The following is a 27,095-nucleotide window of genomic DNA, read 5'->3' on the forward strand; positions in this document are numbered from 1 at the left end:
TTGACATTGTTGCAGATTTATTAAAAAAGAAAAACTGAAATATCACATGGTCCTAAGTATTCAGACCCTTTGCTGTGACACTCATATATTTAACTCAGGTGCTTTCCATTTCTTCTGATCATCCCTGAGATGGTTCTACACCTTCATTTGAGTCCAGCTGTGTTTGATTATACTGATTGGACTTGATTAGGAAAGCCACACACCTGTCTATACAAGACCTTCCAGATCACAATGCATGTCAGAGCAAATGAGAATCATGAGGTCAAAGGAACTGCCTGAAGAGCTCAGAGACAGAATTGTGGCAAGGCACAGATCTGGCCAAGGTTACAAAAAGATTTCTGCTGCACTTAAGGTTCCTAAGAGCACAGTGGCCTCCATAATCCTCAAATGGAAGACGTTTGGGACGACCAGAACCCTTCCTAGAGCTGTCCGTCCGGCCAAACTGAGCTATCGGGGTAGAAGAGCCTTGGTGAGAGAGGTAAAGAAGAACCCAAAGATCACTGTGGCTGGGCTCCAGAGATGCAGTCAGGAGATGGGAGAAAGTTGTAGAAAGTCAACCATCACTGCAGCCCTCCACCAGTCGGGGCTTTATGGCAGAGTGGCCCGACGGAAGCCTCTCCTCAGTGTAAGACACATGAAAGCCCGCATGGAGTTTGCTAAAAAACACCTGAAGGACTCCAAAATGGTGAGAAATAAGATTCTCTGGTCTGATGAGACCAAAATAGAACTTTTTGGCCTTAATTCTAAGCGGTATGTGTGGAGAAAACCAGGCACTGCTCATCACCTGTCCAATACAGTCCCAACAGTGAAGCATGGTGGTGGCAGCATCATGCTGTGGGGGTGTTTTTCAGCTGCAGGGACAGGACGACTGGTTGCAATCGAGGGAAAGATGAATGCGGCCAAGTACAGGGATATCCTGGACAAAAACCTTCTCCAGAGTGCTCTGGACCTCAGACTGGGCCGAAGGTTTACCTTCCAACAAGACAATGACCCTAAGCACACAGCTAAAATAACGAAGGAGTGGCTTCACAACAACTCCGTGACTGTTCTTGAATGGCCCAGCCAGAGCCCTGACTTAAACCCAATTGAGCATCTCTGGAGAGACCTAAAAATGGCTGTCCACCAACGTTTACCATCCAACCTGACAGAACTGGAGAGGATCTGCAAGGAGGAATGGCAGAGGATCCCCAAATCCAGGTGTGAAAGACTTGTTGCATCTTTCCCAAAAAGACTCCTGGCTGTATTAGATCAAAAGGGGGCTTCTACTAAATACTGAGCAAAGGGTCTGAATACTTAGGACCATGTGATATTTCAGTTTTTCTTTTTTAATAAATCTGCAACAATGTCAACAATTCTGTGTATTTCTGTCAGTATGGGGTGCTATGTGTACATTCATGAGGAAGAAGAATGAACTTAAATGATTTTAGCAAATGGCTGCAATATAACAAAGAGTGAAAAATTTAAGGGGGTCTGAATACTTTCCGTACCCACTGTATACAGCACATCCAACGCCTGCACATTAGTGAGGGGAAATAGTTTATTTGGGTCAAACAATCTATTTAAAGCTGAAAATAAAGCTGGAGATCAGCTTTAATACCCAAGAATAAGGAGCTGGAAGCAGTAGAACAGAAGGGGATAAATAGCTATTCCCTTTACGTATTTATTACACTTTGTTTTGCTGATTCCCAGAGTTTTCCTTTAAAGGCCAAGTCTTCCTTTAGCAAAAAAAAAAATAATAAATGCACATATATTTGCAGCAAAAGAAAAAAAAAATGCATGTATTATTTTTTTTCACAAATCTGGCTGCAAACCACAGTATGAGGGTAGTGGTGGTGGGTCCCATTATAAACCTGTTCCACCTCAAGTACAGGAGTAACATGGGCCTAAAGGTGGAGTCAGCCTTTAACTATACTTCACACAAACTATACAATGGAAGGTGCAAATGACTTCATACTAAAAGAGCTCTGCATTTCCAGTATGGCCATATGCTAAAACAAAAGATTCATGTGAATAATCGAATGAAGGTCAAGTGTGAATAAGTATATGCAGCTGAATGAAAGATGAGGTCACTGGTGAAGCTTGCAAGGCCCCTTTCACACGGGCGATCCAATCCGATCCGCCTGTCAGTTTTTCAGGCGGACCTGATCGGATCCTCCATGCATCCCTATGGGGCAGCGGGTGTCAGCGGAGACATGTCTGCTGACACCTGCTGCTATCCGATCCGTGAAATCCAGATGGATGGAAACCCCATTTTCAATCCGTCTGGAGGATCGGATCGGATGAGAATGGACAGGCGGTCCCCGTTCTCATCCGATCTCCCCATAGAGGACAGCAGGGATCTGACACCTCCATCTCTGCACACAGAATGGAGACAGAGCTGTCATCCGTCTGCTCAGCTGGGATCGGCGGATGGATCCCCCGCTGAGCAGAACGGACTCGATCGGGCAATGCGCCCGTGTGAAAGGGGCCTAATACATAGCTATGTGTACTTGTTTCACAAGACAAACATCAATTGATTCTTCCATCCACACTTAAAAGTGGTTGTAAACCCTCACATATACCCAGTGAAGTGACTAACCTCAAGTGATACACAGGGATAAAAACAAATCCTCCTATATAAGTTGTACCTGTTTATCTGCATCGTTCTCCTCTATAGCCATTCAAACCCAAAAATGTAGAAGTTTGTCTGAGAGTTCAGAAAAAAGGAGGCAGAGAGATGAAATTACACTCGGCAGAGCTCCCCAGGAGAGCACTGACAGCCGAGTGGAGGAAAGGGACACGCCCACCTTCACACAGGAACAGAGCTGAGGTTGTCAATCAGCTAGATCTCCCTCCTGTCACCTTTTTTCTGTTGGTGTCAGGAAAACTTGTCAGAAGTGATTCATGCTGATAGCAGAAGGAAGCAGCAGACAGGAGATTACACTTCGTGCTCTGGAGTGAGACAAGTACACACTGTAGAGCAGGGATATGCAAACTGTGGCCCTCCAGCTGATGCAGAACTACAAGTCCCATGAGGCATAGCAAGACTCTGACAGCCACAAGCATGACACCCAGTGGCAGGGGCATGATGGGACTTGTAGTTTTGAAACAGCTGGAGGGCCACAGTTTGCATATCCCTGCTATAGAGGGATAGGATTTGTTCATATTTAAAAGAACTAATCCATCTTTTCACACACTTTATATAGTTAGTTTGGGCCAAGCTGGCCTAAACAAACTATATTCCTTACTAACCTGTGAGGCCGCTGTATCTGCGGTATAAACTGTATGTAGCTGCGGCCACACACAGCATACCGCGCCGTGTTCTGGGTGCGAGCCGACACTTCCGGTCTCATACCTGGAACACAGAGGAGTCTACCGCAGCAGCGCTCAGCCACTCATAGCAAGCGATGAATACAAAGCTTCCTCCGATTGGCTGAGTCAGAAGTTGTGACATCAGCCTGCCTCTGCCAGACGAAGCTTTGTATTCACTTATAGAATATATTGCTTGTTCTGAGCGGCTGAGCGCCGCTGCTGTAGACTGATCTGTGTTCCAGGTATGAGACAGGACGTGTCGGCTCGCACCCGGAACACAGTGCGGTATGCTGTATGTGGATGCAGCTACATACGGTTTATACCGCACATCCAGCGGCCTCACAGGTTAGTTAGTGAAGGACGCAGTTCTTTTGGGCCAGCTTGGCTCAAACAAACCATGTAAAGTGTGGGGAAAGATGAAATAGTTCTTTAATGTCTGAGGTTTTACAACCAATTTAACCCTGTGATGGATATTGATGGAGGAATCTGCACTGCTGGCTATTGTATTCAAGCAACCGCACCCCCTGTAGCTGTCTAAATACCTGAACAGTGACCGTATCCGTTTGTATGTACTCACTTTTCAACCAAACTCCATCAATTTTTCAATGGACTTTTGTTGAGCTTAGTGGTGCCAGCAGGGCCACTTGCAACTGAAATTTAGCCTGATTCTGCAGGATTTGGCTGAATTTAGAACCGTGTATAGCCAGCTCTGTGGATTGAACTGGACGGACTTCTTTCAACCAGACTAACTATGTAACTTAAGAGAAATAGCCCTCAATACAAGCTTATTATTTACACTAATTTGCAGCCTAGATGTAGATGTATTTTCAGCACTATGGATGACAAGGCAGACAAATGTAGGCTGAATTCAGAGGACGCTCTTCACCAGGAGCAGACCTATAGAGCAGCTCTGCATTCTACAATGTAAATCTAAACATTTAGTGCACTCGAGGACAAATAAAACCAACATACCCTTGGTTCCAGAAAGAAGCCCTTGAAATATCGATATTGTACTTCTGTTCCTTTTGGGAGTGTAACATATGTTCTCCAGACCATACTGTAATGAAGGAACACAGGGACATTTATCACTATACAACTAAAGAATATGTTACCCCCAACAGTTCATATTCCTGATATGTGCCCCGCGGTACCATACACTTGTATGAAGAGGTCTCCTGTTCACTTTGTATCTCTTCCTTTGTGTGAAATCCTTGGTGCTCCTGACAGTCCCTCTGTTTTCCTATTGAAAACTGACCACACTAGGAATGAAAGCACTGTATGGTCAGTTCTCTAGTTGTGCGGGGAGGGGAGCTCAGCCTGCCCTCCTTCAATGATCAAACTTGTCCTGACAATACCCCCTGCAAAGCCATTCACTGGGAAGAAGATCAGTGTGCTGCTGTTTCTCCTCCCCCAGCTCTCTGAGCTCCTTATGCAGTTGAGAACAGAGGGTATGTGATCACTTATTAAAAAAAGGGGAAAACATATACACATATGTTTGTGTGTGTGTGTATATATTATATATATATATATAAATAAAATAGTGTAAGTGTGTGTATATATATATATATATATATATATATATATATATATACACACACACTATATTTATACACATGCTATATCAGACTGCTGTTAATCCAGTGTTATCTGGTAAGAGGCTGCATGCTTTAGTTTCCTTAGGGGTGGATATGTTGGTTTCTTTTCACAGTGCTTATTCAGATCACACTGAAGGACTTTTTTGGAACATATATTCTAAGCGCTGCTATTTTTATTTGTCCACATGTGTATAGCTGTATGATCAACTTGCCTAGAGGGCACTTTCACCCCCTTCCTGCCCAGGCCAATTTTCAGATTGCAGCGCTGTAACACTTTGAATGACAATTGCGCGGTCATGCAACACTGTACTCATGACATTTCTCTTTTGGTGGTATTTAAGGAGTAGTTTCAGCCTGCGGGGGAAAAATTAAAAGTCAGCAGCTACAAATACTGTAGCTGCTGACTTTAAATAGAAGGACACTTACCTGTCCAGGGATCCCACGAGGTCGGCACCCAAAGCGGATCCATCCATCGGCTCCAGGTGCAGGCGCTGCCGTCTTCACATAGGGAAACAGGAAATTAAGCCATGCGGCTGCACAGCCTGTCTTCTACTGCACATGCACAAGACCCCTGTGCTTTCTGAATGGTCCTGCTGTGTCTTCTGGGACCTATGTTTCACCCAGAAGGCAGCCGGGGGGGGGGGGGGGGGGTTGAATTGGAGGAGGGGCCAGAAATTGCGTTGATTGCCGCACGACAATTGCAGGGATCTTACCAGGAAGTGGGAGAGGGTACCTGGGTTTTGACATCGTAATCAGCTGTGATTGGACACGGCTTCTCACGTGGTAAAGGGCTGCTGTGGTTGGCCCAGTGTCCGAAAGACACAGCAATCAGAGTGCGCTGGGTGCATACTGCAAACGCAGAGGGTGTGGTTCTGGGAGGAAATCAACAGATGTCCTCCCAGAACTGGACCACTGGGCTTTAACTGTCATTTGGCTGTAAAAAATTAATTTAAACCCGCGCTCTTTACCAGAAATAAAGAAATTGATAAAAATGAAATAAAAAGATATGTTCAAAATGTGATGCAGCTGCTGTTGCGCTAAGTAAAGACTTAAGCCTCGTACACACGCAACGATTATCGGGTGACCGATCGTCCGACTTTTGTCCAGAGTGGTGTTTTGTTGGTTGGAATGTGCCTAGACTGTGCACAAATTTTCTCAGCCAACAAAAATCTACTTCAGAAGTGATGTCATGTGCTGGTTTACTTTCCGTGTGTTTTTTCTTCTCTGAGTATGCCCAGTCTTGCTCATCAGATTTTTGTCTGCCGAAATCTGTACTGACTGACGGAAAATCGGCCGTTGTGCTGACGGCCAAAAAAAATTTTATAGCCTGCACACCAGATTTTATTAGGCCGAAAAGTCGGAGTCGGTTGTCGAAAGCATCATACTGACAAGCCGAAAATCGGCCGATCGGACATTACCGGAAAATTCATAGCCAATAATCGATGCGTGTGTACGAGGGCATTAGATAAGATAGTAGAATCAAAATTAAAACAGCGCTAGCATGTAAAAAAAATTAAAACATTAATAGTAATAATGTGCAAATAGTGCTATAAATATATGCAAGTGGTGTGAACCAAGTCCTTTCATTAAAGTCATGTCATTGAAAACGCCCAGTAGGCAGGCGAAACGCGTTGACGCACTTCCGGTACGGCTCTGACGCATCGTCATTTCCAGTTACACTTCCTGGATCGGCCGTGGAACGCACGCGAATAGCGGCGTCCACAAGATTCTGTCACATATACACTGCTTGTTTCTCATCCCCGTTTTGTGAGTATGTTTTCTCCACTTGGAGCAATCTAATAAATTGCTTTAAAAAACGTACTTCACCGTATGCGGCCTTTTTTTCAATTTGGGGTTTATGGAGATGACTAGGACCAGTTCCATATAAGAAAATACCTGGTACCATACGGCATCCTACAGAAGAATTCCTTGTGCAATATTTCATTCATCTCAGGCATTATATATCTGCAGTTCTGGTGAGTGGGGAACCGAGAGGGGTCACCGTCACCTGGAGCACCACATTATATATATATATATATATATATATATATATATATATATATATATATATATATATATATATATATATATATATATATATATATATATATATATATATATATATATATATATATATATATATACACACACACATACACACACACACACACACACATACATACATATACACACACATATATTGTGTGTGTATATATATATATATATATATATATATATATATATATATATATATATATTTATTATAATACATTTCTGCACTGGAGCACTTTTGCATTTCACTGTTCACTTTAATGAAAGAACTTTATAAAATTGGTTCACACCACTTGCATATATTTATAACACTATTTGCACATTATTACTATTAATGTTTTAAGTTTTTACATATGCTAGCGCTGTTTTAATTTTGATTCTACTGTCATTTGGCTGTAGCGCCATTTGCAGGTGGGTAAATAACATGCAGCTGTGTTCACATGTTACAGCCAGACACCTTAGCAGCAGCATTTTATAAGCCTGTGTACATAAGGTGTAAACCACAGCACCTGGAAGATACCATACAAGCTCAGGGACAACAGATTACGGTACTTCATGCAGGTGGAATCCCGAATATAAGCTGAAAACTGGACCCAACTGATGCAAGGGAACAATTCAAACACTGTAAACTGAGTTTCCAAAAAGATGTTGGACAGAGACAACTCTCTGGAAGGCACTTGTGACATAGCATCCCATAGGGGTAGCTGTGAGGCCAGGGCAGCATCACCAGTGCCTCAGGGAACCAGAAGTGGAAGAAAGTTCAAGAGCAATGAAACTCGCTTAACCACTTAAGCCCCGGAAGATTTTACCCCCATTCCGACCAGGGGGTTTTTTGCGATTCGACACTGCGTGACTTTAACGGACAATTGCGCGACGCTGTACCTAAACGAATTTGACGTCCTTTTTTTCCCCACAAACAGAGCTTTCTTTTGGTGGTATTTGATCACCTGTGCGATTTTTTGATCATGCGCTATAAACAAAAAAAGAGCGTAATTTTGCAAAAATAACAATATTTTTCACATTTTTTTTTTATATGAAAAATGTAAAAATCCAAATTTTTTAACATTTTTCGGCCAATTTGTTTTATGCTACATAGGTTTGGTAAAAAAAAAAGCGTATTTTGATTGGTTTGCGCAAAAGTTATCGCGTTTACTAACAAAGAGAAAGCTTTTGTCATTTTTGTTGTTTTTTTTTTTAAACACGTAATGGCGGCGATCTGCGATTTTTTTTTTGCGGTACTGCGACATTGCGGCGGACAGATCGGACCCTTGACTGACATTTGACACTTTTGGGAGTACCAGTGACATTTCTACAGTAATCAGTGCTATACATATGCACTGTTACTGTAAAATTACACTGGCAGTGAAGGGGTTAACTTTTTTGGAGAGGGAGGGGTTATGTGTGTCCCTAGGGGAGTGATTCTAACTGTGATTGGCTGTGGCTTGAGGTGTAGGAACAGTGATCAACGGTCCTACATAGTAGAACCGTATAATCACTATTCCTACACAGGGGAGAATGACAGGCGGCTTGTTTACATCAGCCGCCTGCCTTTCTCCCTCTGCACCGGCGGACATCGGGTCCGCCGGTCACACGCGGGGGGGGGGGGGTACGGGGGCGCGCGCTTGCTCCCTAGACCCTCACAGGCTGACCGCCGCAGTAAATAGTCGTGCGGCGGTCAGCAAGCGGTTAAACAATTATTTTTCACCCCTATGTTGTTAGCATTAGTAAACAGATAGAAAGGTATATTATATTTACTTGTTTTAAAACATAAGTTCACCTGGAATTCACCCCATATTTAGGGTGAAACAAACATTTTCAACATCTGCCTGCTCTCCTCCCCCTCCCTGTGACAGACTGGGGATCATCTCCCTGTACCCGCTGTCACTATTCAAAAAGAGCATGGTCATGTGAGGCTTCGCCCACTCAGAGGCACTATTCATTCACAGAGTTCTGTGAATTAACAAACTACAAGTACTGTCAGCCTTTGCAGCTTACGGTTTGAGGTTCTCAACTTTCAGGGCACTGATGAGCATTCTAGGTAGTTCATTGATCTTCCTGTCATTCAGTTATGCCTCGTACACACGCAACGATTGTCGGCCGTGAATTTTCGGCCAACGTCCGATCGGCCGTTTTTCGGCTTGTTAGTATGATGCTGCCGACAACCGACTCCAACTTTTCGGCCGAAAAAAATCTGGTGTGCATGCTATAAAATTTTTGTTGGCCGTCACCACAACGGCCGATTTTCCGTCAGTCATTACAGATTTCGGCAGACAAAAATCTGATGAGCAAGACTGGGCATGCTCAGAGAAGAAAAAACACACGGAAAGTTAACCAGCACATGACATCACTTCTGAAGTAGATTTTTGTTGGCCGAGAAAATTCATGTGCAGTCTAGGCACATTCCAACCAACACAACAACACTGGACAAAAGACGGACGATCGGTCGGCCGATAATCGTTGCGTGTGTACGGGGCATAACTGTCTGCCTGTATCTGAGGTACAGGCAGACAGGTATAAAAAGACACACACACACACACAAAAATATAGTAATTGTTTATATACAGTGCTTAGCATAAATGAGTACACCCTTTTGAAAAGTAAAATTTTAATCAATATCTCAATGAACACAAGAACAATTTCCAAAATTTTGATAACACTGAGTTTTATAGAACATTTGTTTAGCTCATTACATGAAAGTAAGGTTAATTCCGTATTTATCGGCGTATAACACGCACCTTTATTTTAAGAGGGAAGTTTCAGGAAAAAAACATTTTAAATATTTAAAAATAACAGTACACTCCTTTCATTATACAGTCTCCCTTTACATTTCACAGCCCCCCCCTATACATTTCACAGCCCCCCCCTATACATTTCACAGCCCCCCCCCCTATACATTTCACAGTTCCCCCAATGCTCAGTACATACCCCCTTTTATTATAAAGCCGCCTTTACATTACACACCCCCCCTGCACTCCCAGGAGACCCCCAGTCTCCTGTCGAGGTGTTAACTTCCGTGGACGGCCTGGACGTCTCTGTGAGATGGTTGCAGTTCCATCTTTGTATTACTTTTTCTCCCGTATTCTGACAGATAAGTAAAGCTTTGCTGATCTTCTTGTAGCCTTCATCTTCCTTGTGTAAAGAAATGATTTTCTTTCTCAGGCCTTGTGACATTTCTCTTCCATGTGGTGCCATTGCTGACAGCATGAAATGGGAGGGAGTTTTTCTTTGTTAAGTAACGCCGTTTTATAATCGTCTGCTGGACACCTGCTTAATGAATAATTACACTCACCTGTAGTTGAATTCTTGTTAAATTAGGATTTTGTTGTCTAAAATTTAAATTTGCACATTTGCTCCCAAGACTTTTTGGGGTGTATTTATTCTTGCAATAGGTTTGTTTTTTTTTTGTTTTTTTAGCGCCGGTTCACACTAGCGCGACGCTACTTTCAGGGGCGACTTCCGAGATCGCGGTGCGAGCAGCGCGCCGCGAACTCGGAGCGGCCGCCACGGACTTCATAACATTGAAGTCTATGGCGGTCGCCTCCTGATCGCCCCAAAGAAGCTCCGGACCCTTTTTCTAGGTCGGAGCGACTTGTGTCGCTCCTATTAGAACGGGTCCGCAGCTTCCCTATGGGAGGCGACCTGCGGCGACCTGTCACGCGCCTCACAGGTCGCCCTAGTGTGAACCGAGGCTTAGGAATAATACTTTCAAGTTTGCAAATGAACAAATCTTGAGCAAATCTGAGCATTGGAGGAGGGGCTTTCTCTGCTAAGCATGCCATCCTGCCTGCATGCCTGAGCTAAGGAAAGATAGGATTCCAGGAAGTAAATGCTACATGAATCATCTTCCCTTACTCAAGACGGCCACACCTAGAAATGCTAGAAAATAATTAAAAAGCATTTTCAGTTTGTGGTGCCCAGATAAAGCTAGGTAGCACTTTAAAGGGTTTATTTTTAGCAATACAACAATTTGTACACATTACTGCATTGTTTATTACATGCAGATTTATCTTTTCTTGTTTTAGGGAGAAGGTCTGCAATCCCAAAAGCTGAACACCATATTATATATATCATCCTTACCAAAAAGGGTGGCATAGTCCAAGGGCAAGCTCTCTTTACAATAAATAAATGAACAAGCAAGAAAAGCAGCAGAGACACATGGTACCCCCTCCTTTACTTACCAATCATTGGGGTCAGGCTGCAGCATGACGGCATTTTGTGGCTTCCAGGCACCCAATACTTCACTACTCCCACACACCGCAATGACTTCTCCTGCAAAATATAAATTTTATCTATTAGACACAAGTATATAAAACCAGGATAGACCAGATTGTTCCCAAATTTATACATGGAAGAGTAATTTGCTACAGGTGAAATAAGTACCACTAAAGATCGAATTTTCCCCACGAATGCATGCAATCTGTTTTTCCTATGGGCTGACAAGTCTAAGAAAGCTTAGTCAATTATAAAACTCTACTGAAATAAAACATATGAAAAGCAGAATCTCTGTAAACTCAAACCCAAAAAACAAAAAATATATTGCAGCTCACCTGTCCCTAGATGTGGTGGCAGTATTTTTTTTAGGCTTTTTGTTTTCACCCAGTAAGGCCTCATGCACACGGGGCGTTTAAAAAAAAAAAAAAAAAAAAACACGAGCTGCAAAGCCAGTTCCGAAGCCAGGAAAAAGCAGCTGTAAAAAAACTATTTTCCAAGAGTTTTGCATTGGCCTTAATGCGCGTGTAGCAGCCTTTCTCCGCCCTCTTCTATTTTCCACTCACAAATCCAACTACTTCAGCTAAAAAATGCTTGACGCGGCTTAACGCTGTATACAGCTTGAAAACGCCTATGCCACTTACAGCTTCTAAAAGCCTGTGTGTGCATGGACACATAGAATAACATGGAGAGGCATTTTTAAGCTAAAAAACACGCGCATATTGAGGTCAGCAAGTGGTTGAAGCATATGCTATACTTGCAAGTACCTTCTAAAGCTACACCATTAAGGAGATATAGAGGTCTGCTCCAGCCAATGACATCTCTTGGGCATGTGCAGTTCACTGATTGCACCATGATGATGTGCCTCCCACACATGTGCAGGTGTTACGTCAACCCTGATCAGCCATTGAAACAGCCAGAGAGTGTGGCCCTGTAAATAAAACTGGGTGAAATGGAAGGGTCTGTGACCGGCAGAAGCGGTGACAACCCAGTGCTGGAGTTTAACAGGAAAGTCTGTCATAATGTGCTAATATATGGTGCACACTCACACATTATTGCCTAAACCCCCTAGGGGCCGGTTTAACTTCTTGGCGCTGGCTCTCTAAGAGGTTTAGGATGCTGGGAGGCGGGGCTTATGACCATGTGACCGTCGTGCTTGGCTGTCATGGCGGTGACATGATCGGAAAGCGCCCAATCACAAGCAGCGATCCAGAACTTTCCGTTAGCTGCTGTATTTACACCAATCCATGCAAATATGCCCTCCCGGCCAGAGGCCGCATATATGCGTGCGGCCGGCACCAAAGGGTTTATTAATAAACAGAAAAAAAGGTTTAAAATCTGCTTTAATGGGGAGTGCACAGCTAATTAAGAGAGCTAGCAGTTAACATCAGGATTTTACATCATATTACAAAAACAATGTGCAAATATGCCAAGTAAACCATACCACTGAGCATATCCGCACACTGATTTGCAATGTGACATTAGGATCTCCAGGCTCCTGCAGAAAAAAAAAAAAAGAGCAGCTACAAATACTGTAGCTGCTGACTTTTAATATCAGGACACTTACCTGTCCTGGGATTCAGCGGTGCCTTTACTCAAGCCCATTCTTCAATCTCCACTAAGGGGAACCAACAGGGAAGCCATGCTACTTCACAGCCGGTTCCCTACCTAATATGCGAAGCACGCTGCACTCTGTAATTTGGCCAGCTGCGGGGGGGGGGGGGGGGGTTGGTTGGAGGAGGAGTCCTTTCCGTTTTTTTAAACGGAAGATAACAATAGGGTTCTGTTCTGTTCCAAAAAACGGAACAGAAATGAAAGGACGCAAATCGGATGTCAGTGGATGGTCATCCGATGACATCCGCAATCCCATTGACATACATTATGTCGCAAACGGATGGGATGATATACGGACATACGGACCGCCCATGTGAAAGGACCCCAACTGTCCAAGACTTTTTTTTGCTTCCAGGTCAGCTCTCAGGAAGGGACCACGCTGCATTTATATAAATAAGTTATTTCTGTGCTTAGCCTTAACCACTTAAGCCCCGGAAGATTTTACCCCCTTCCTGACCAGGGGGTATTTTGCGATTCGGCACTGCGTGACTTTAACGGACAATTGCGCGGTCGTGCGACGCTGTACCTAAACAAATTTGACGTCCTTTTTTTCCCACAAACAGAGCTTTCTTTTGGTGGTATTTGATCACCTGTGCGATTTTTTTGATCATGCGCTATAAACAAAAAAAAGAGCGTTAATTTTGCAAAAACAGCAATATTTTTTACATTTTTTTTAAATATGAAATTCCCCCCAAAAAAAATGTAAAAATCTAAATTTTTTAACATTTTCAGCCAATTTGTTTTATGCTACATAGGTTTGGTAAAAAAAAAAAAAGCGTATTTTGATTGGTTTGCGCAAAAGTTATTGCGTTTACTAACAAAGGGTAAGATTGTCTTTTTTTTTACGCGTAATGGCAGCGAGCTGCGTTTTTTTTTGCGGGACTGCGACATTGCGGCGGACAGATCGGACCCTTGACTGACATTTTTGACACTTTTGGGGTTACCAGTGACATTTCTACAGTAATCAGTGCTATACATATGCACTGTTACTGTAAAATGACACTGGTAGCGAAGGGGTTAACTTTTTTTGAGAGGGAGGGGTTATGTGTGTCCCTAGGGGAGTGATTCTAACTGTGATTGGCTGTGGCTTGAGGTGTAGGAACAGTGATCAACGGTCCTACATAGTAGAACCGTATAATCACTATTCCTACACAGGGGAGAATGACAGGCGGCTTGTTTACATTAGTTGCCTGCCTTTCTCCCTCTCCACCCGACGATCGCAAGGGGGGGGCTCCGTGACCGCGCGCTCGCTCCCCAGAGCCTCACATGCTAGTGACGTACCCATACGTCACTTTGCCTGTGAGGGGCTGACCGCCGCAGTATATGTACTTGTGGCGGTCGGCAAGTGGTTAAAAAAGCTATTGCAGTCACTACATCCAAGGACTGGTAAGCTGCAATATATTACACTTTTGTCCTTCGGATTAGGTATGCTCCAAGCACAAACCTCCTTTGCTGTACATAAATAATTGTGTGACAGAACCCAGGATCATACTGGTCACTAAAGAGCTTGGGGTTATTTGAGGCCTTGCTGTTTGACATGCAGAAGGGAAAGTCACAAGAGAACAAACTCTTGGCTGTGATCCACTTCCTTAGACTGCAGATTGCATAACACTTGTGTCATTCAATCTGTTTATCTTCTACTGCTGGAACCGAGAAGATAAACTTTCATTTTTATCTGGAATTGAATTGCTAATAAAAAAAAAAAAAAATCAACACAGGCATAGAACTACTGTAGTGTGCAGCCATCTCTTTAGAACGCAAGATGAATCCGAGAGATGGAAAGTTATGCAAGATCCAGACCATTATGTCAAAACACTTGTCATAGTCACCCTGTGACTTCTGACGACTTCCCCGCCCAACGTTGGGAAAGTATTGGTCAGACAGACTAGTCTTTGCCAGCTGATCATCCTTGTTCCCGAAATAAGGGCTGTGCTGGTGTTGTCTATTCAGCACATAAACATGCAAGCTCAAAGGAAAATGACTGAGCATGTTTATGTCAAAGCACAGCAAGACTAGAATACCTGCATTCACTAGATCCGCTCTCCCACACTATACAGAACACGGAAATGCAATTAATTTAGTAATTATAGTCTGCTAAATATCTTCTCATTAGCAGTATAACTTGTGACTTCTATCAGTGTCTGGTTAAAGCTTGTAGGAGGAGATTTCATTCTACTCTGACTGTCCTATGAGGTTGCAGGACCCCTGACCCTCTGTCTGGACAGTGCTGATTGGCCCTTTGCTGATCACATGCACTCTCGCAGGAAAAAAAAAAAAAAAAAAAAAAAAAAACCTCTAGCAATACACACCATACTGTACCCTCCCTTCTAGATTGTAAGCTCTAACGAGCGAGGCCCTCTAGTTCCTCCTGTATTGAATTGTACTGTAACTGTATGGTCTTCCCTCACATTGTAAAGCGCTGCGCAAACTGTTGGCGCTATATAAATCCTGTATAATAATAATAATAATAATAATACTGAGCATATGCAGAGTGTCTCCAAAGGCTCTGTACTGTCAGGAGATTGATTGGGGACAGTGGACAAAGGAGAGGATCAGAGAAGACCAATCAGATCAAACAGCCAATTTTTACACAATGCAGAGGATTAACCCCTTAGGTTCCACAGTGAGTATAACAAGCATGCTTTACTGCATATACAGATTCAATTTTACTGCTGTGAATTTATGAACAATTTAGGCCCCTTTCACATTAGTGCGACTTGTCCCGCGATTTTGGACCACAAAAATCGCATGACAAGTCGTTTTCCATTATTTTCAATGAGCCCCATTCATATCAGTGCGTTTTGAAGTCGCACCGACTTCAAAGTAGTTCCTGCACTACTTTGCCATGATTTGATTGCGTTTTGAGCCATAGCCATTGCTTTCAAAATCGTGTCAAAATCGCAGCAAAGTCGCATCAAAATTGCAGCAAAATTGCGTCGCATAAGTGTGAAAGGGGCCTTAAAGCAATAGTAAAGTCTGGTTATGTTATACTCACCTCCACTGTTGCAGTGGTTTTGCACAGAGCAGCCTGGATTCTCCTCTTCTCAGGTCTCTCTTCTGTGATCCTGGCTCCTCCCTACTGTTCCGTGACCCCAAAGCAAGCAGCTTGCTCTAGGGGCACCCGAGCCAAATCACAGTTCCCTCTTTGATTGCCCTAGAGGTTTAACCCCTTTCCCAGAAAATGTCAGTACATGGCAGTGCAGATTTTTTAGAAATGATCACTGTATTAGTGCCACTGGCTCCCACAAAGTGTCCGTTGGTGTCAAACTGTCCCCCAAATATCGCAGTCCCGCTATAAGTCCCTGATCGCTGTCATACCCAGTATTAAATAAAATTCCATAAATATATCCCATAGTTTGTATACCGTTTAGGTAAAGGAATCAATAACCGCTTATTGGGGTTTTCTTCACCAGAAACACGTAGCAGAATACATATTGGCCTAAATTTATGAAGACATTAGGTTTTTTGCTTTTTTTTTGGATAGATAGGTTTTATAGCAGAAACTAAAATATATTGTTTTTTTTTCAAAATTTTTGGTCTTTTTTTGTTTATAGTGCAAAAAAAAAAAAAAAAATTACAAATTCTATTTCTGCACAGCGTTGCATAACCATGCAACTGTCAGTTAAAGTGACACAATCGCCTTATTGCAAAAAGATGACCTGGTCATAAAGAGGGGGTAAGTCTTCCGGAGGTCGAGTGGTTAAGCAAGCTGATAGCAGGCTTTCAACAAGCATCAAGTGCTAAAGCCTGCTAGCAGCTTGTTTAAAGTGGCAATCAACACTCCCATTAGGATCTGTTTTCAGCATTTACAAACTGGAGCTGAATGGTACTTTAAAAGCTTCAACAAAGCTTGCTAAAAGCTCTGCAGATACTTTGTAAAAAAAACTTGCTCTTAACAAGCTGAAGTCCGTGTGAAACAGGCCAAAGGCAAAATATACTGCAAACTAACAGGCAATGAGAAGCAAACTCACTTTTCAGTGATCACTTGCAATGTAAACTAATCTGACCCTTTATACACAGCTGCTGCTGTGTGCGCAATTCTGGCATTTTAGTGGGCCCAAGAAGGCTGACTGTAGCATGTCAAGTATGTATGGCAGGCCAAAATAAGCTGCACCTGCGTCTCCCTGGCACCCTAACATACTGGGATTGCACACGTAGCAGCTAGACATTCCCTCAACATTTACCATACACACACACACACACACACACGTAATTAATCTATGTATAATCAACTTTAGATCTACTAAAATTATGAGGCCTTACCTAAAAACTATCCAATACATTTTTACAATTAGGAAGGCCCTTACACTACATACTTGGTACCTCTGACAGGTTTTTGTTTAATCATTTTATAATGTATATGGTGAACTTAACCACTTCTACTGCGGCAAAGTGCCTCGATATCGTCCAGCGACGTAGACCTACTTCGCTGGACTCCTCCCCTAGTGGGCGGCGCGCGCGCCGCCGGAGGCTCGCTCCCGCTGTTTTCAGTCACAGCGGGAGTCGGGCCAGGGGAGGAGAGGCGGTGATTACCGCCGCTTTTCCCCGATCGTCGGGGATCTTGTGTGGAAATCCGCCCGCTTGTGTAAAAACAAAGTGGGCGGATCTCCTAAGTGACAGATTGCAGGATTCAGCATAGCTGAACCTGCGATCTGTCCCTGTGTCACTCAGTCACCTCCCCCCACACACGTCAGTAAGCACCAGGCATACATTAACCCCTTGATCACCAATAAAAATTAACCCCTTCCCTGCCAGTGTCATTTTTACAGTAACAGTGCATATTTATAGCACTGATTACTGTAGTAATGTCACTGGTACCCCCAAAGTGTAAAAAATGTCAGTCAAGGGTCCGATCTGTCCGCCGCAATGTCGCAGTCCCGCAAAAAAAAAAAAAAAAAAACACATCGCAGATCACCACCATTACTAGTAAAAAAAAAAAAAAAATAAAACCAAAAAAAATAAAAATATGACAAATTCCCGTAGTTAGTAACTGCGATAACTTTTGCGCAAACCAATCAAAATACGCTTATTGCAATTTTTTTTACCAAAAATATGTAGCAGAAAACAAATTGGCCTAAAATGTTAAAAAATTTTGATTTTTACATTTTTTTTTTGTGGGAATTTCATATAAAAAAAATGTGGAAAATATTGTTATTTTTTCAAAGTTGTCGCTCTTTTTTTGTTTATAGCGCAAAAAGTAAAAATCGCACAGGTGATCAAATACCACCAAAAGAAAGCTCTGTTTGTGGGGAAAAAAGAACATCAATTTAATTTGGGTACAGCATCGCATGACCGCGCAATTGTCCGTTAAAGTAACACAGTGCCGAATCGCAAAATATGGCCTGGTCAGGAATGGGGTAAAATCTTCCGGTCTTAAAGCGGTTAAAAATACGCTCACTGAGAATTTTTTTGTCAAAGACATGTAGCTAAATACATTTTGGCCTAAATATATGACAAAAATTGAATATATTGGATATTTTTGAACTATCAAAGTAGAAAAATATTGTTACTTTTTAAAAATTTTCGCATTTTTTTATTAATATCGTAAAAAATAAAAAGCGCAGAGGTGATCAAATACCACCAAAAGAAAGCTCTGTTTGTGGGAAAAAAAGAACGTAAATTTTGTTTGGGTACAGCGTCGCATGACCGCGCAATTGTCAGTTAAATTCGCACAGCGCCGAATCGCAAAAAGTGGCCTGGACGCAAGACAGCAAAATCCTCCGGTGGTTAAGTGGTTAAGAAATGATGGAAGGCTGAGTGACTCACAGCTCTATCTATAATATATGAAAGCAAAAACACAGCAGAAATTCAGAGTCACAGAACTGCAAACATAAACAGAACGTGCTGAAAACCTTTGTGCAGGGTTACATATTGTGTAAGATGTAAGATCTACATTGGACTCTCTCTAGGGATATCTATGTGAACACTTGTTTTCTAGCAAAGGAGATCAAAGGGTCAGCAGGCCAAAGCAAACACTACATCAAAATGACAAAAAAATAGAAGTTACATTGTGGATAATGTGCTATTAACCCCGTGCTGCACTAACTTCTATATACACACTATATTGCCAAAAGTATTGTGACGCCTGCCTTTACACACACATGAACTTTACAATGGGCTGATTTGAGATGTCAAATCTGAGCCTATTGCCGGCAATGGCACCATCCTTATCAGTGCCACGCCGACTTTGCGGCACCGCAGTGACTCCCAAAAGTAGCTCCTGCACTAATTTTGGCGACTTCGGGGGCAATTTCAATAGACATCTATTCATAAACCCACACAGATGTCGGTCAAATGACCCCGGAACGCACACTGAAATGCTTGTTTGAAATTGTGCGAGTTCAGCTGAACTCACACCATTTCAAACCCACCTCCAGTCTTTGTTCATAGAGTTCAATATTGAGTTGGCCCACCCTTTGCAGATATAACAGCTTCAACTCTTCTAGGAAGGCTGTCCACAAGGTTTAGGAGTGTGTCTATGGGAATGTTTGACCATTCTTCCAGAAGAGCATTTGTTACAATTCATCCCAAAAGTGTTCTATCGGGTTGAGGTCAGGCCAGTCATGTTCCTCCACCCCAAACCTGCTTATCCATCTCTTTATGAACTTTGCTTTGTGCACTGGTCCAAATCATTTGTTGAAACGGGGGGGGGGGGGGAATTATGGTGTGGGGTTGTTATTCAGGGGTTTGGCTCGGCCCCTTAGCTCCAGTGAAGGGAACTCCTAAGGCGTCAGCATACCAAGACATTTTGGACAATTTCATGCTCCCAACTTGGTGGGAACAGTTTGGGGATGGCCCCTTCCTGTTCCAACATGACTGCGCACCAGTGCACAAAGCAAGGTCTATAAAGACATGGATGAGGGAGTTTGGGGAGGAGGAACTTGACTTGCGTATATATATATATAAAAATAAAATTAAAAGGAACACTTTGAAAACACATCAGATCTCAATGGGGAAAAAATATCATGCTGGATATCTATACTGGTATGGACTGGGTAATGAGTTAGGATCGAAAGGATGCCACATCGTTTGATGGAAATGGAAAATTGTCACTCTACAGAGGGCTGAACTAAAAGACACCCCGAAAATAAAAGTGAAAAACTGATGCAGCATGCTTGTCCATTTTGCTGAGATTTCATTGCAGCAACTCAAAAACATAGTACTCAGTAGTTTGTATGGTCCCCCCACATGCTTGTATGCATGCCTGACAATGTCTGCTGATGGGTTAAGGACCTTCTATGGTCCTGTCCAGCTCTTCTAGAGTAACTGACTGTCTCCTGGAATCTCCTCCATGCTCTTTATGCCTCGTACACACGCATCGATTATTGGCCGGGAATTGTCGGCTTGTTAGTATGATGCTTTCGACAACCGACTCCAACTTTTCGGTCGAAAAAAAAATCTGGTGTGCATGCAATAAAATTCTTGTTGGCCGTCAACACAACGGCCGATTTTCCGTCAGTCAGTACAGATTTCGGCAGACAAAAATCTGATGAGCAAGACTGGGCATGCTCAGAGAAGAAAAAAAACACACGGAAAGTAAACCAGCACATGACATCACTTCTGAAGTAGATTTTTGTTGGCCGAGAAAATTAGTGTGCAGTCTAGGCACATTCCAACCAACCAAACACAACTCTGGACAAAAGTCGGACGATCAGTCGGCCGATAATCGTTGCGTGTGTACGAGGCATTAGACTGTGCTGGGAGACACAGCAAATCTTCTGGCAATGGCATGTATTGATGAGTCATCCTGGAGAAGTTGGAATGCCTGTGCAACCTCTATAGGGTCCAGGTATCGCCTCATGCTACCAGTAGTGACACTGACCCTAGCCAAATGCAAAACAGTCAGAAAAGAGGAGTAGGGGAAAAAAAAAAAAAAAAACGTCAGTGGCCCCCACCTGTAAACCCACGCTGTTTTCGGGGTCATCTCATTGTTGCCTTTCAAGGGCCCCTGTTAACTGGAGTAAAACCAAAGCAGCTAAAACTGATTAACAACCCCCTCTGCTACTGAACTGAACAGATCAATATCCCAGGAGTTTACTTGACTTGAAGCTATACGCTGATTAAAAAAAAGTGTTCCTTTATTTTTTTGAACAGTGTATATACAGTATATCAGTCCCAAATGTGTCCAAAGTTCCATGCAGTGCGTTAAAATGCACTGTGCACATACTGTATGCATTTGAATGCAATGCACATCAATGCAAATTAAAGGGATTTTAAAGTAAAGGGGAAAAAAAAAGCAAAGCAAAAAAAAAAACCAAACAAGCATCTCTATACTTACCTGCTCTGTGCAACAGAACCTCCTCTGCTTGGGTCCCCCCAACGACACCCCTGCCTCCTTTTCTCTATCCAGTGCCCCCATGGAAAGCGGTTTCCCATGGGGGCAATTGTGCATACTCTCTCCTGACCAGAGATGTATAGTAACTAAGTAGAACTACTTCACTACTGTACTTAAGTACGGAAAGGCGGTATCTGTACTTTCCTAGAGTAGAATTTTTTTCTCCTACTTCCACTTTTACTTCACTACATTTTTTCAATGATTTCAATACTTCTACTCCGATATTTTTTTTTTTTTTTGTGCTGCATAGTTACTCGTTACAATTATAAAAATTACCACTGCCAGAACAGTAGATGGCAGGTTTCATGAAGCTCAAAACATGAGTATTATCAGCGCATACGAAAATAAAAGCTACTGTATGTATAAATAAAAGCTGCATTTGAAATAATAAAAGACAATATGATGTTCAAACTTTTGACTTCTTTCTTTAATAACTACATAACACAGTACTTGTACTTTTACTTTCAGTACTTGAGTAGCAAGTTTTTAAAAAAACTACTTGCAATACTTAAGTACAATGTTGAATACTTTAGTACTTCTACTCAAGTCACTTTTTGATCGAGTACTTGTACTTTTACTCAAGTATGGGTTTTGAGTACTTTATACAATCTGCTCCTGAGCCACGCTGCTGCGTCCATTGACAGACAGGGGGGACTCGGCCCCCTGCTCCCTAGTCACTGGCTTTGAAATCACTATGAGCCAATAGCTCCCTGTTCCCCAGCAAAGCCAGTGAGAGGCAGAAGTGAAGGGAGAGAAGAGCTGAAGAGGTGCACAGCACTGGATCAATTGAGAGCTCAGGTAAGTATAAGAGGGGGTGAGGGGCCAAAGTTGATGTCTAAGCCCCGGTTCACACTACTGCGTGTGCCGGGTTCGCATGTCATGTCGGAGCGCACTGCTCCGACATGACATGTGATCAGCTGTGCGGTGCGAGTTTAGCCATACAGTTTGTATGGCTAAATTCGCACCGCACCCGCAGCAAAGACGCACAGGAGGCATTTTTGCTGCCGCATCAGGATCGGATCGCACAGCGGTTCACACTTGTGCGATCCGATCCTGTGCGAACTGCACGATCGCACTGCGATATGCGATCAAACTGGGGGTGTCGTTAAGATTACATTGACACCCCCAGCGGATCGCATATGGCAGTGTGAACTGCCGGGGGTGCGTGTGCGATGCGGGAACAGGCTGCGAATTCGCAGCCTTCCCGCATCGCAATAGTGTGAACCGAGCCTAAACATTTTTTACCCCATATAAAAAATGCACATTGCTTCACATGCATTTTCAGTTTGTTGTGCATTTCTATGTGCAGTATGGTGTGAACAGACTTGTATTGTCAAAGCTTCTTAACACAAACAAGCTTCTAGTTCATTGTAGCAGTTTCAACATTATTAACAGCAACTGTTGTGCTTATTAGGCCCTGCGCCAGATCTTGTCCTCAGAATTGTGGGAATCCACTTGAAATCCCCTCTGCAGCCCTATAAAGACTCTCCTCTTTGTGAATACAGGGAGTGCAGTCCTAACACCGCTGATTACGACAATGCTTAGTTCTGCCAACAAACTCCTCAGCATCACACAGGAGGCGTACCTAAACCTATTATAATAAAGAATTAGGGCTCGTTCCCAGAACCCAAACTACGTTGGACCTGCATAGATCAGCACAAAGAAAACAATTGTTTTTCCTCTTAGTGTCACAGTGTCAATGGAGGAAGCAAAGCCTTGTGTACACAAGCAGCAAGGAGGCAGCAAAAACAGGCGACAGGCGGTTTTCACAGGTTCACTGTCCTCTGACTTGCCACCTAAAGCAAGTGGAACTTTACCCATAAATACTTAAAAAAATTAAAAATTCTGTAGGAAGTAACATACAGTCCCTTGAAAAAGTATTCAGACCCCTTGAAAATTTTCCACATTGTCATGTTACAGCAAAAAAAACGTAAATGTATTTTAATGGGATTGTTTGTGATAGATCGACACAAAGTGTCACATAATTGTGCAGTGGAAGGAAAATGATAAATGGTTTTCAACATTTTTTTTTTTTTTTTTTTTTTACACACACACAAATATACATATGCAGTATGTGAGTGCACCCCCTCACATTTTTGCAAATAATTTTATTCTATCTTTTCATGTGACAACACTGAAGAAATGACACTTTGCTACAATGTAAAGTAGTGAGTGTACAGCTTGTATAACAGTGTCAATTTGCTGTCCCCTCAAAATAACTCAACACACAGCCATTAATGTCTAAACAGCTGGCAACAAAAGTGAGTACACCCCTAAGTGAAAATGTCCAAATTGGGCCCAAAGTGTCAATATTTTGTGTGGTCGCCATTATTTTCCAGCACTGCCTTAACCCTCTTGGGCATGGAGTTCATCAGAGCTTCACAGGTTGCCACTGGAGTCCTCTTCCACTCCTCCATGATGACATCACAGAGCTGGTAGATGTTAGAGACCTTGCACTTCTCCGCCTTCCATTTGAGGATGCCCCAGAGATGCTCAATAGGGTTTAGGTCTGGAGACATGCTTGGCCAGTCCATCACCTTTACCCTCAGCTTCTTTAACAAGGCAGTGGTCATCTTGAAGGTGTGTTTGGGGTCATTATCATGTTGGAATACTGCCCAGCAGCCCAGTCTCTGAAGGGAGGGGATCATGCTCTGCTTCAGTATGTCACAGTACATGTTGACATTCATGGTTCCCTCAATGATCTGTAGCTCCCCAGTGGCGGCAGCCCCAGACCATGACACTCCCATCACCATGCTGGACTGTAGGCAATACACACTTGTCTTTGTACTCCTCACCTGGTTGCCACCACACACGCCTGACACCATCTGAACCAAATAAGTTTATCTTGGTCTCATCAGACCACAGGATATGGTTCCAGTAATCCATGTTCTTAGTCTGCTTGTCTTCAGCAAACTGTTTGTGGGCTTTCTTGTGCATCATCTTTAGAAGAGGCTTTCTTCTGGGACGACAGTCATGCAGACCAATTTGATGCAGTGTGCGGCGTATGGTCTGAGCACTGACAGGCTGACCCCCACCCCCTTCAACCTCTGCAGCAATGCTGGCAGCGCTCATTTACGCAGCACTTTACATATACATTGTACATTCACATCAGTCCCTACCATCAAGGAGCTTACAATCTAAGGTCCCCAACTCACATTCATACACATACCAGGGCCAATTTAGACAGGAGCCAATTAACCCACCAGCATGTCTTTGGAGTGTGGGAGGAAACCCACGCAGGCACAGGGAGAACATGCAAACTCCAGGCAGGCAGTGTCTCGGTTGGGATTCGAACCAGCAACCCTTTTGCTGCTAGGTGAAAAGTGCTAACCACTACACCATTGAGAGCCTCTCCAATCCTATGGAACTCCTTACCCTTATCTGTCCGATTATCTCCTACTCTATTAGCTTTTAGGCGATCTCTGAAAACCCTCCTCTTCAGAGAAGCCTATCCTACTAACACCTAACAACTATACTTCCATTTTCTCCATCAACCCATCCCCCACGCTTATTGCCTTTTGTTTCACTTGACCCTCCCTTCTAGATTGTAAGCTCTAATGAGCGAGGCCCTCCAATTCCTCCTGTATTGAATTGTACTGTAATTGTATTGTCTTCCCTCACATTGTAAAGCGCTGCGTAAACTGTTGGCGCTATATAAATCCTGTATAATAATAAATAATAATAATAATAATAATAATAATAAAGTAAAGACTCGAAAATTGCTGTTCACAGACGCTCTCCATCCAATCTGACAGAGATTAAGATATTTTGCAAAGAAGAATGGGCAAAAAAAAAAAAAAAAAAAAACACACACACAAGGGGGGTGAATACAAACGCAGCCACACTTTTCAGATATTCATTTGTAAAAAATTTTGAAAACCATTTATCATTTTCCTTCCACTTCACAATTATGTGTCACTTTGTGTTGTCTATCACATAAAATCCCAATAAATGACATTTAAGTTTTTTGGTTATAACATGACAAAACGTGGAAAATTTCTAGGGATATTAATACTTTTTCAAGGCACTGTACATTCCACATTAATAAGTATGTTACCAACATTAGTGTCCAGCATCATTCCCGTTTCTTCTTGCTGGAGGCTGCCATTTTGTTAAATCCTGGAGCCCCTGAGCAGCAGTAAATCATAAAGTGGAACTAAACCCTTTCATTTAACGGCTTCAAAACAGTTAGCAAGGAAGGCAACTGCCACATTTTCTTGTGTCATCAACCAAACTGTCAAACAATCAAACGTCTGGTGTCATAACTGATCACATGTTCAGCACCATGGCAGTTGCAGAACAAACAGAAGCAGCTTCCTTGTCTGTAAAGGACAGGAGGATTTAATTCCGCTTTAAGGCCCCTTTCACAAGGAACAAAATCTGTTTTGATGTACTCCACTTGCTTAGCGGGGATCGCTCTGCTGATCCCCTTTGAGCAGGCGGATGACAGGTCTGTCTCCAGTCACTGTGCAGAGACGGACCTGTCAGAGTCCCGCTCTCCTCTATGGAAGATGAGATGAAAACAGACAGCCCATTTTGGCCTCCCTATAGAAGAAAATGGGTGGCCTGATCGGGTCCGCCTGAAAAACAGATAGGCGGACCCAATTGGCCCAATCACGTGAAAGGGGCCCAATGCGATTAGCATATCAGCCTCTACAAATTCAGCAGTGTTTAAAAATGGAGAGCAACTGAGCATGTGCAGAGCAGGGCGAGACAGTGTATTACTGGATTTTATACAGACTCCTATTTTTAATCTTTTACATAGCTATATCTGCAAAAGGGGCCAGCCTGAGTCATGTAGCAGGACTTAAGGTATTCAGGAGCTGCTAGTATTCTCTCCTAAAAGACTGTAAGCTGCTTCTATACTGCCCTCTGAAATAGAATTCACTATGAATCTCTTTTCATAGGGGTGGTATGGTAGAGACTGCCACTGGGGTAAACAAGGCAAAGTAAGAGCCCATTGCATAAAAAAAAAAAAAAAAAAAAAAAAAAAAAAAAAAAAAGAAGAAGAAGAGAGAAGGAAGGAAAGGTGACCAGATTAGATTTCACTGATTTCACTGAAACGAAAGTCCCCATCCATACAAGAGCTCTGACCAGTTCTAGGAAGGCGTTCCACAACATGCGTGTTGTATTTTGGGAACAGAAGGCTTTTAATAGTCAGTGACTGAAGACTTTCACCCATGGCCTAGACTCCTCAAAGACTAATTTTGTCCAAGGACAGAACAGGACAGTCTTGCACAAACCCTAAAATTAGCCTCCTGATAATTTCACAATTTTTATGAATTTCAGAGCAGATGTTCTATGCATTGAAGGGGTTCTATGCATTGAAGGGGTTGTAAAGTCAGAAGGTTTTTTTATCCCAATGCATTCTATGCATTAAGATAAAAAGCCTTCTTTGTGCAGCAACCCCCTCAGCCCCACTAATGCTTACCTCAGCTCCATCTCTATTCAGCGATTTCCACAAGTGTCTCAGCCGTCTAGGACTTCCCCACCTGATTGGCTGAGAAACAGCAGCAGCACCATTGGCTCCCGTGGCTGTAAATCAAACTCAGTTAGCCAATCAGGAGACAGAGGGGACAGGGCAAAACAGCAGCTCCGTGTCTGAATGGATACACGGAGCTGGAGCTCGGCTCGGGTGCTCCCATAGCAAGCTGCTTGCTGTGGGGGCACTCAACAGGAGTGAGGGGCCAGGAGCTCCAGCCAGGGACCCGAGAAGAGGATCTGGTCTGCCTTGTGCAAAACCAACTGTACAGGACAGGTAAGTATAACATGTTTGTTATTTTAATAGAAAAAAACCACGAGACTTTACAATCACTTAAAGATAAAAGTCATCTCTATCCAACGATGTTGAAGGAGAGACTCTGCTGCCCATGACTCTCCCTCCTCATTGGCTGAGACAGCAGCATAGCACCACTGGCTCCTGCTGCTGTCAAAGTAAAATGACCCAATGAGGAGAGTCAGGGGATTGCCGCCGGGCACCTGCAATCGCTCCCCGTGGA

The 27,095-nt window shown here is 43.0% G+C and overlaps 1 protein-coding gene across 1 annotated transcript in view; it reads right to left on the reverse strand.

Moving 5' to 3' along the window:
• GPCPD1 (glycerophosphocholine phosphodiesterase 1) overlaps positions 1-27,095 on the reverse strand; it is a 168,676-nt gene that overhangs the window by 135,694 nt on the left and 5,887 nt on the right. Inside the window, exons 3-4 of the mRNA XM_082251241.1 lie at positions 11,117-11,207; positions 4,264-4,348 (exon numbers count right to left, since the gene is read on the reverse strand). Of these exons, the coding sequence (XP_082107367.1) occupies positions 4,264-4,348; positions 11,117-11,207 (176 nt within the window). The remainder of the gene's footprint in view (positions 1-4,263; positions 4,349-11,116; positions 11,208-27,095) is intronic.

This window comes from Pelophylax lessonae, assembly GCF_965119305.1.
Source record: "Pelophylax lessonae genome assembly, chromosome: 3".
Taxonomy (NCBI): Eukaryota; Metazoa; Chordata; class Amphibia; order Anura; family Ranidae; genus Pelophylax; species Pelophylax lessonae.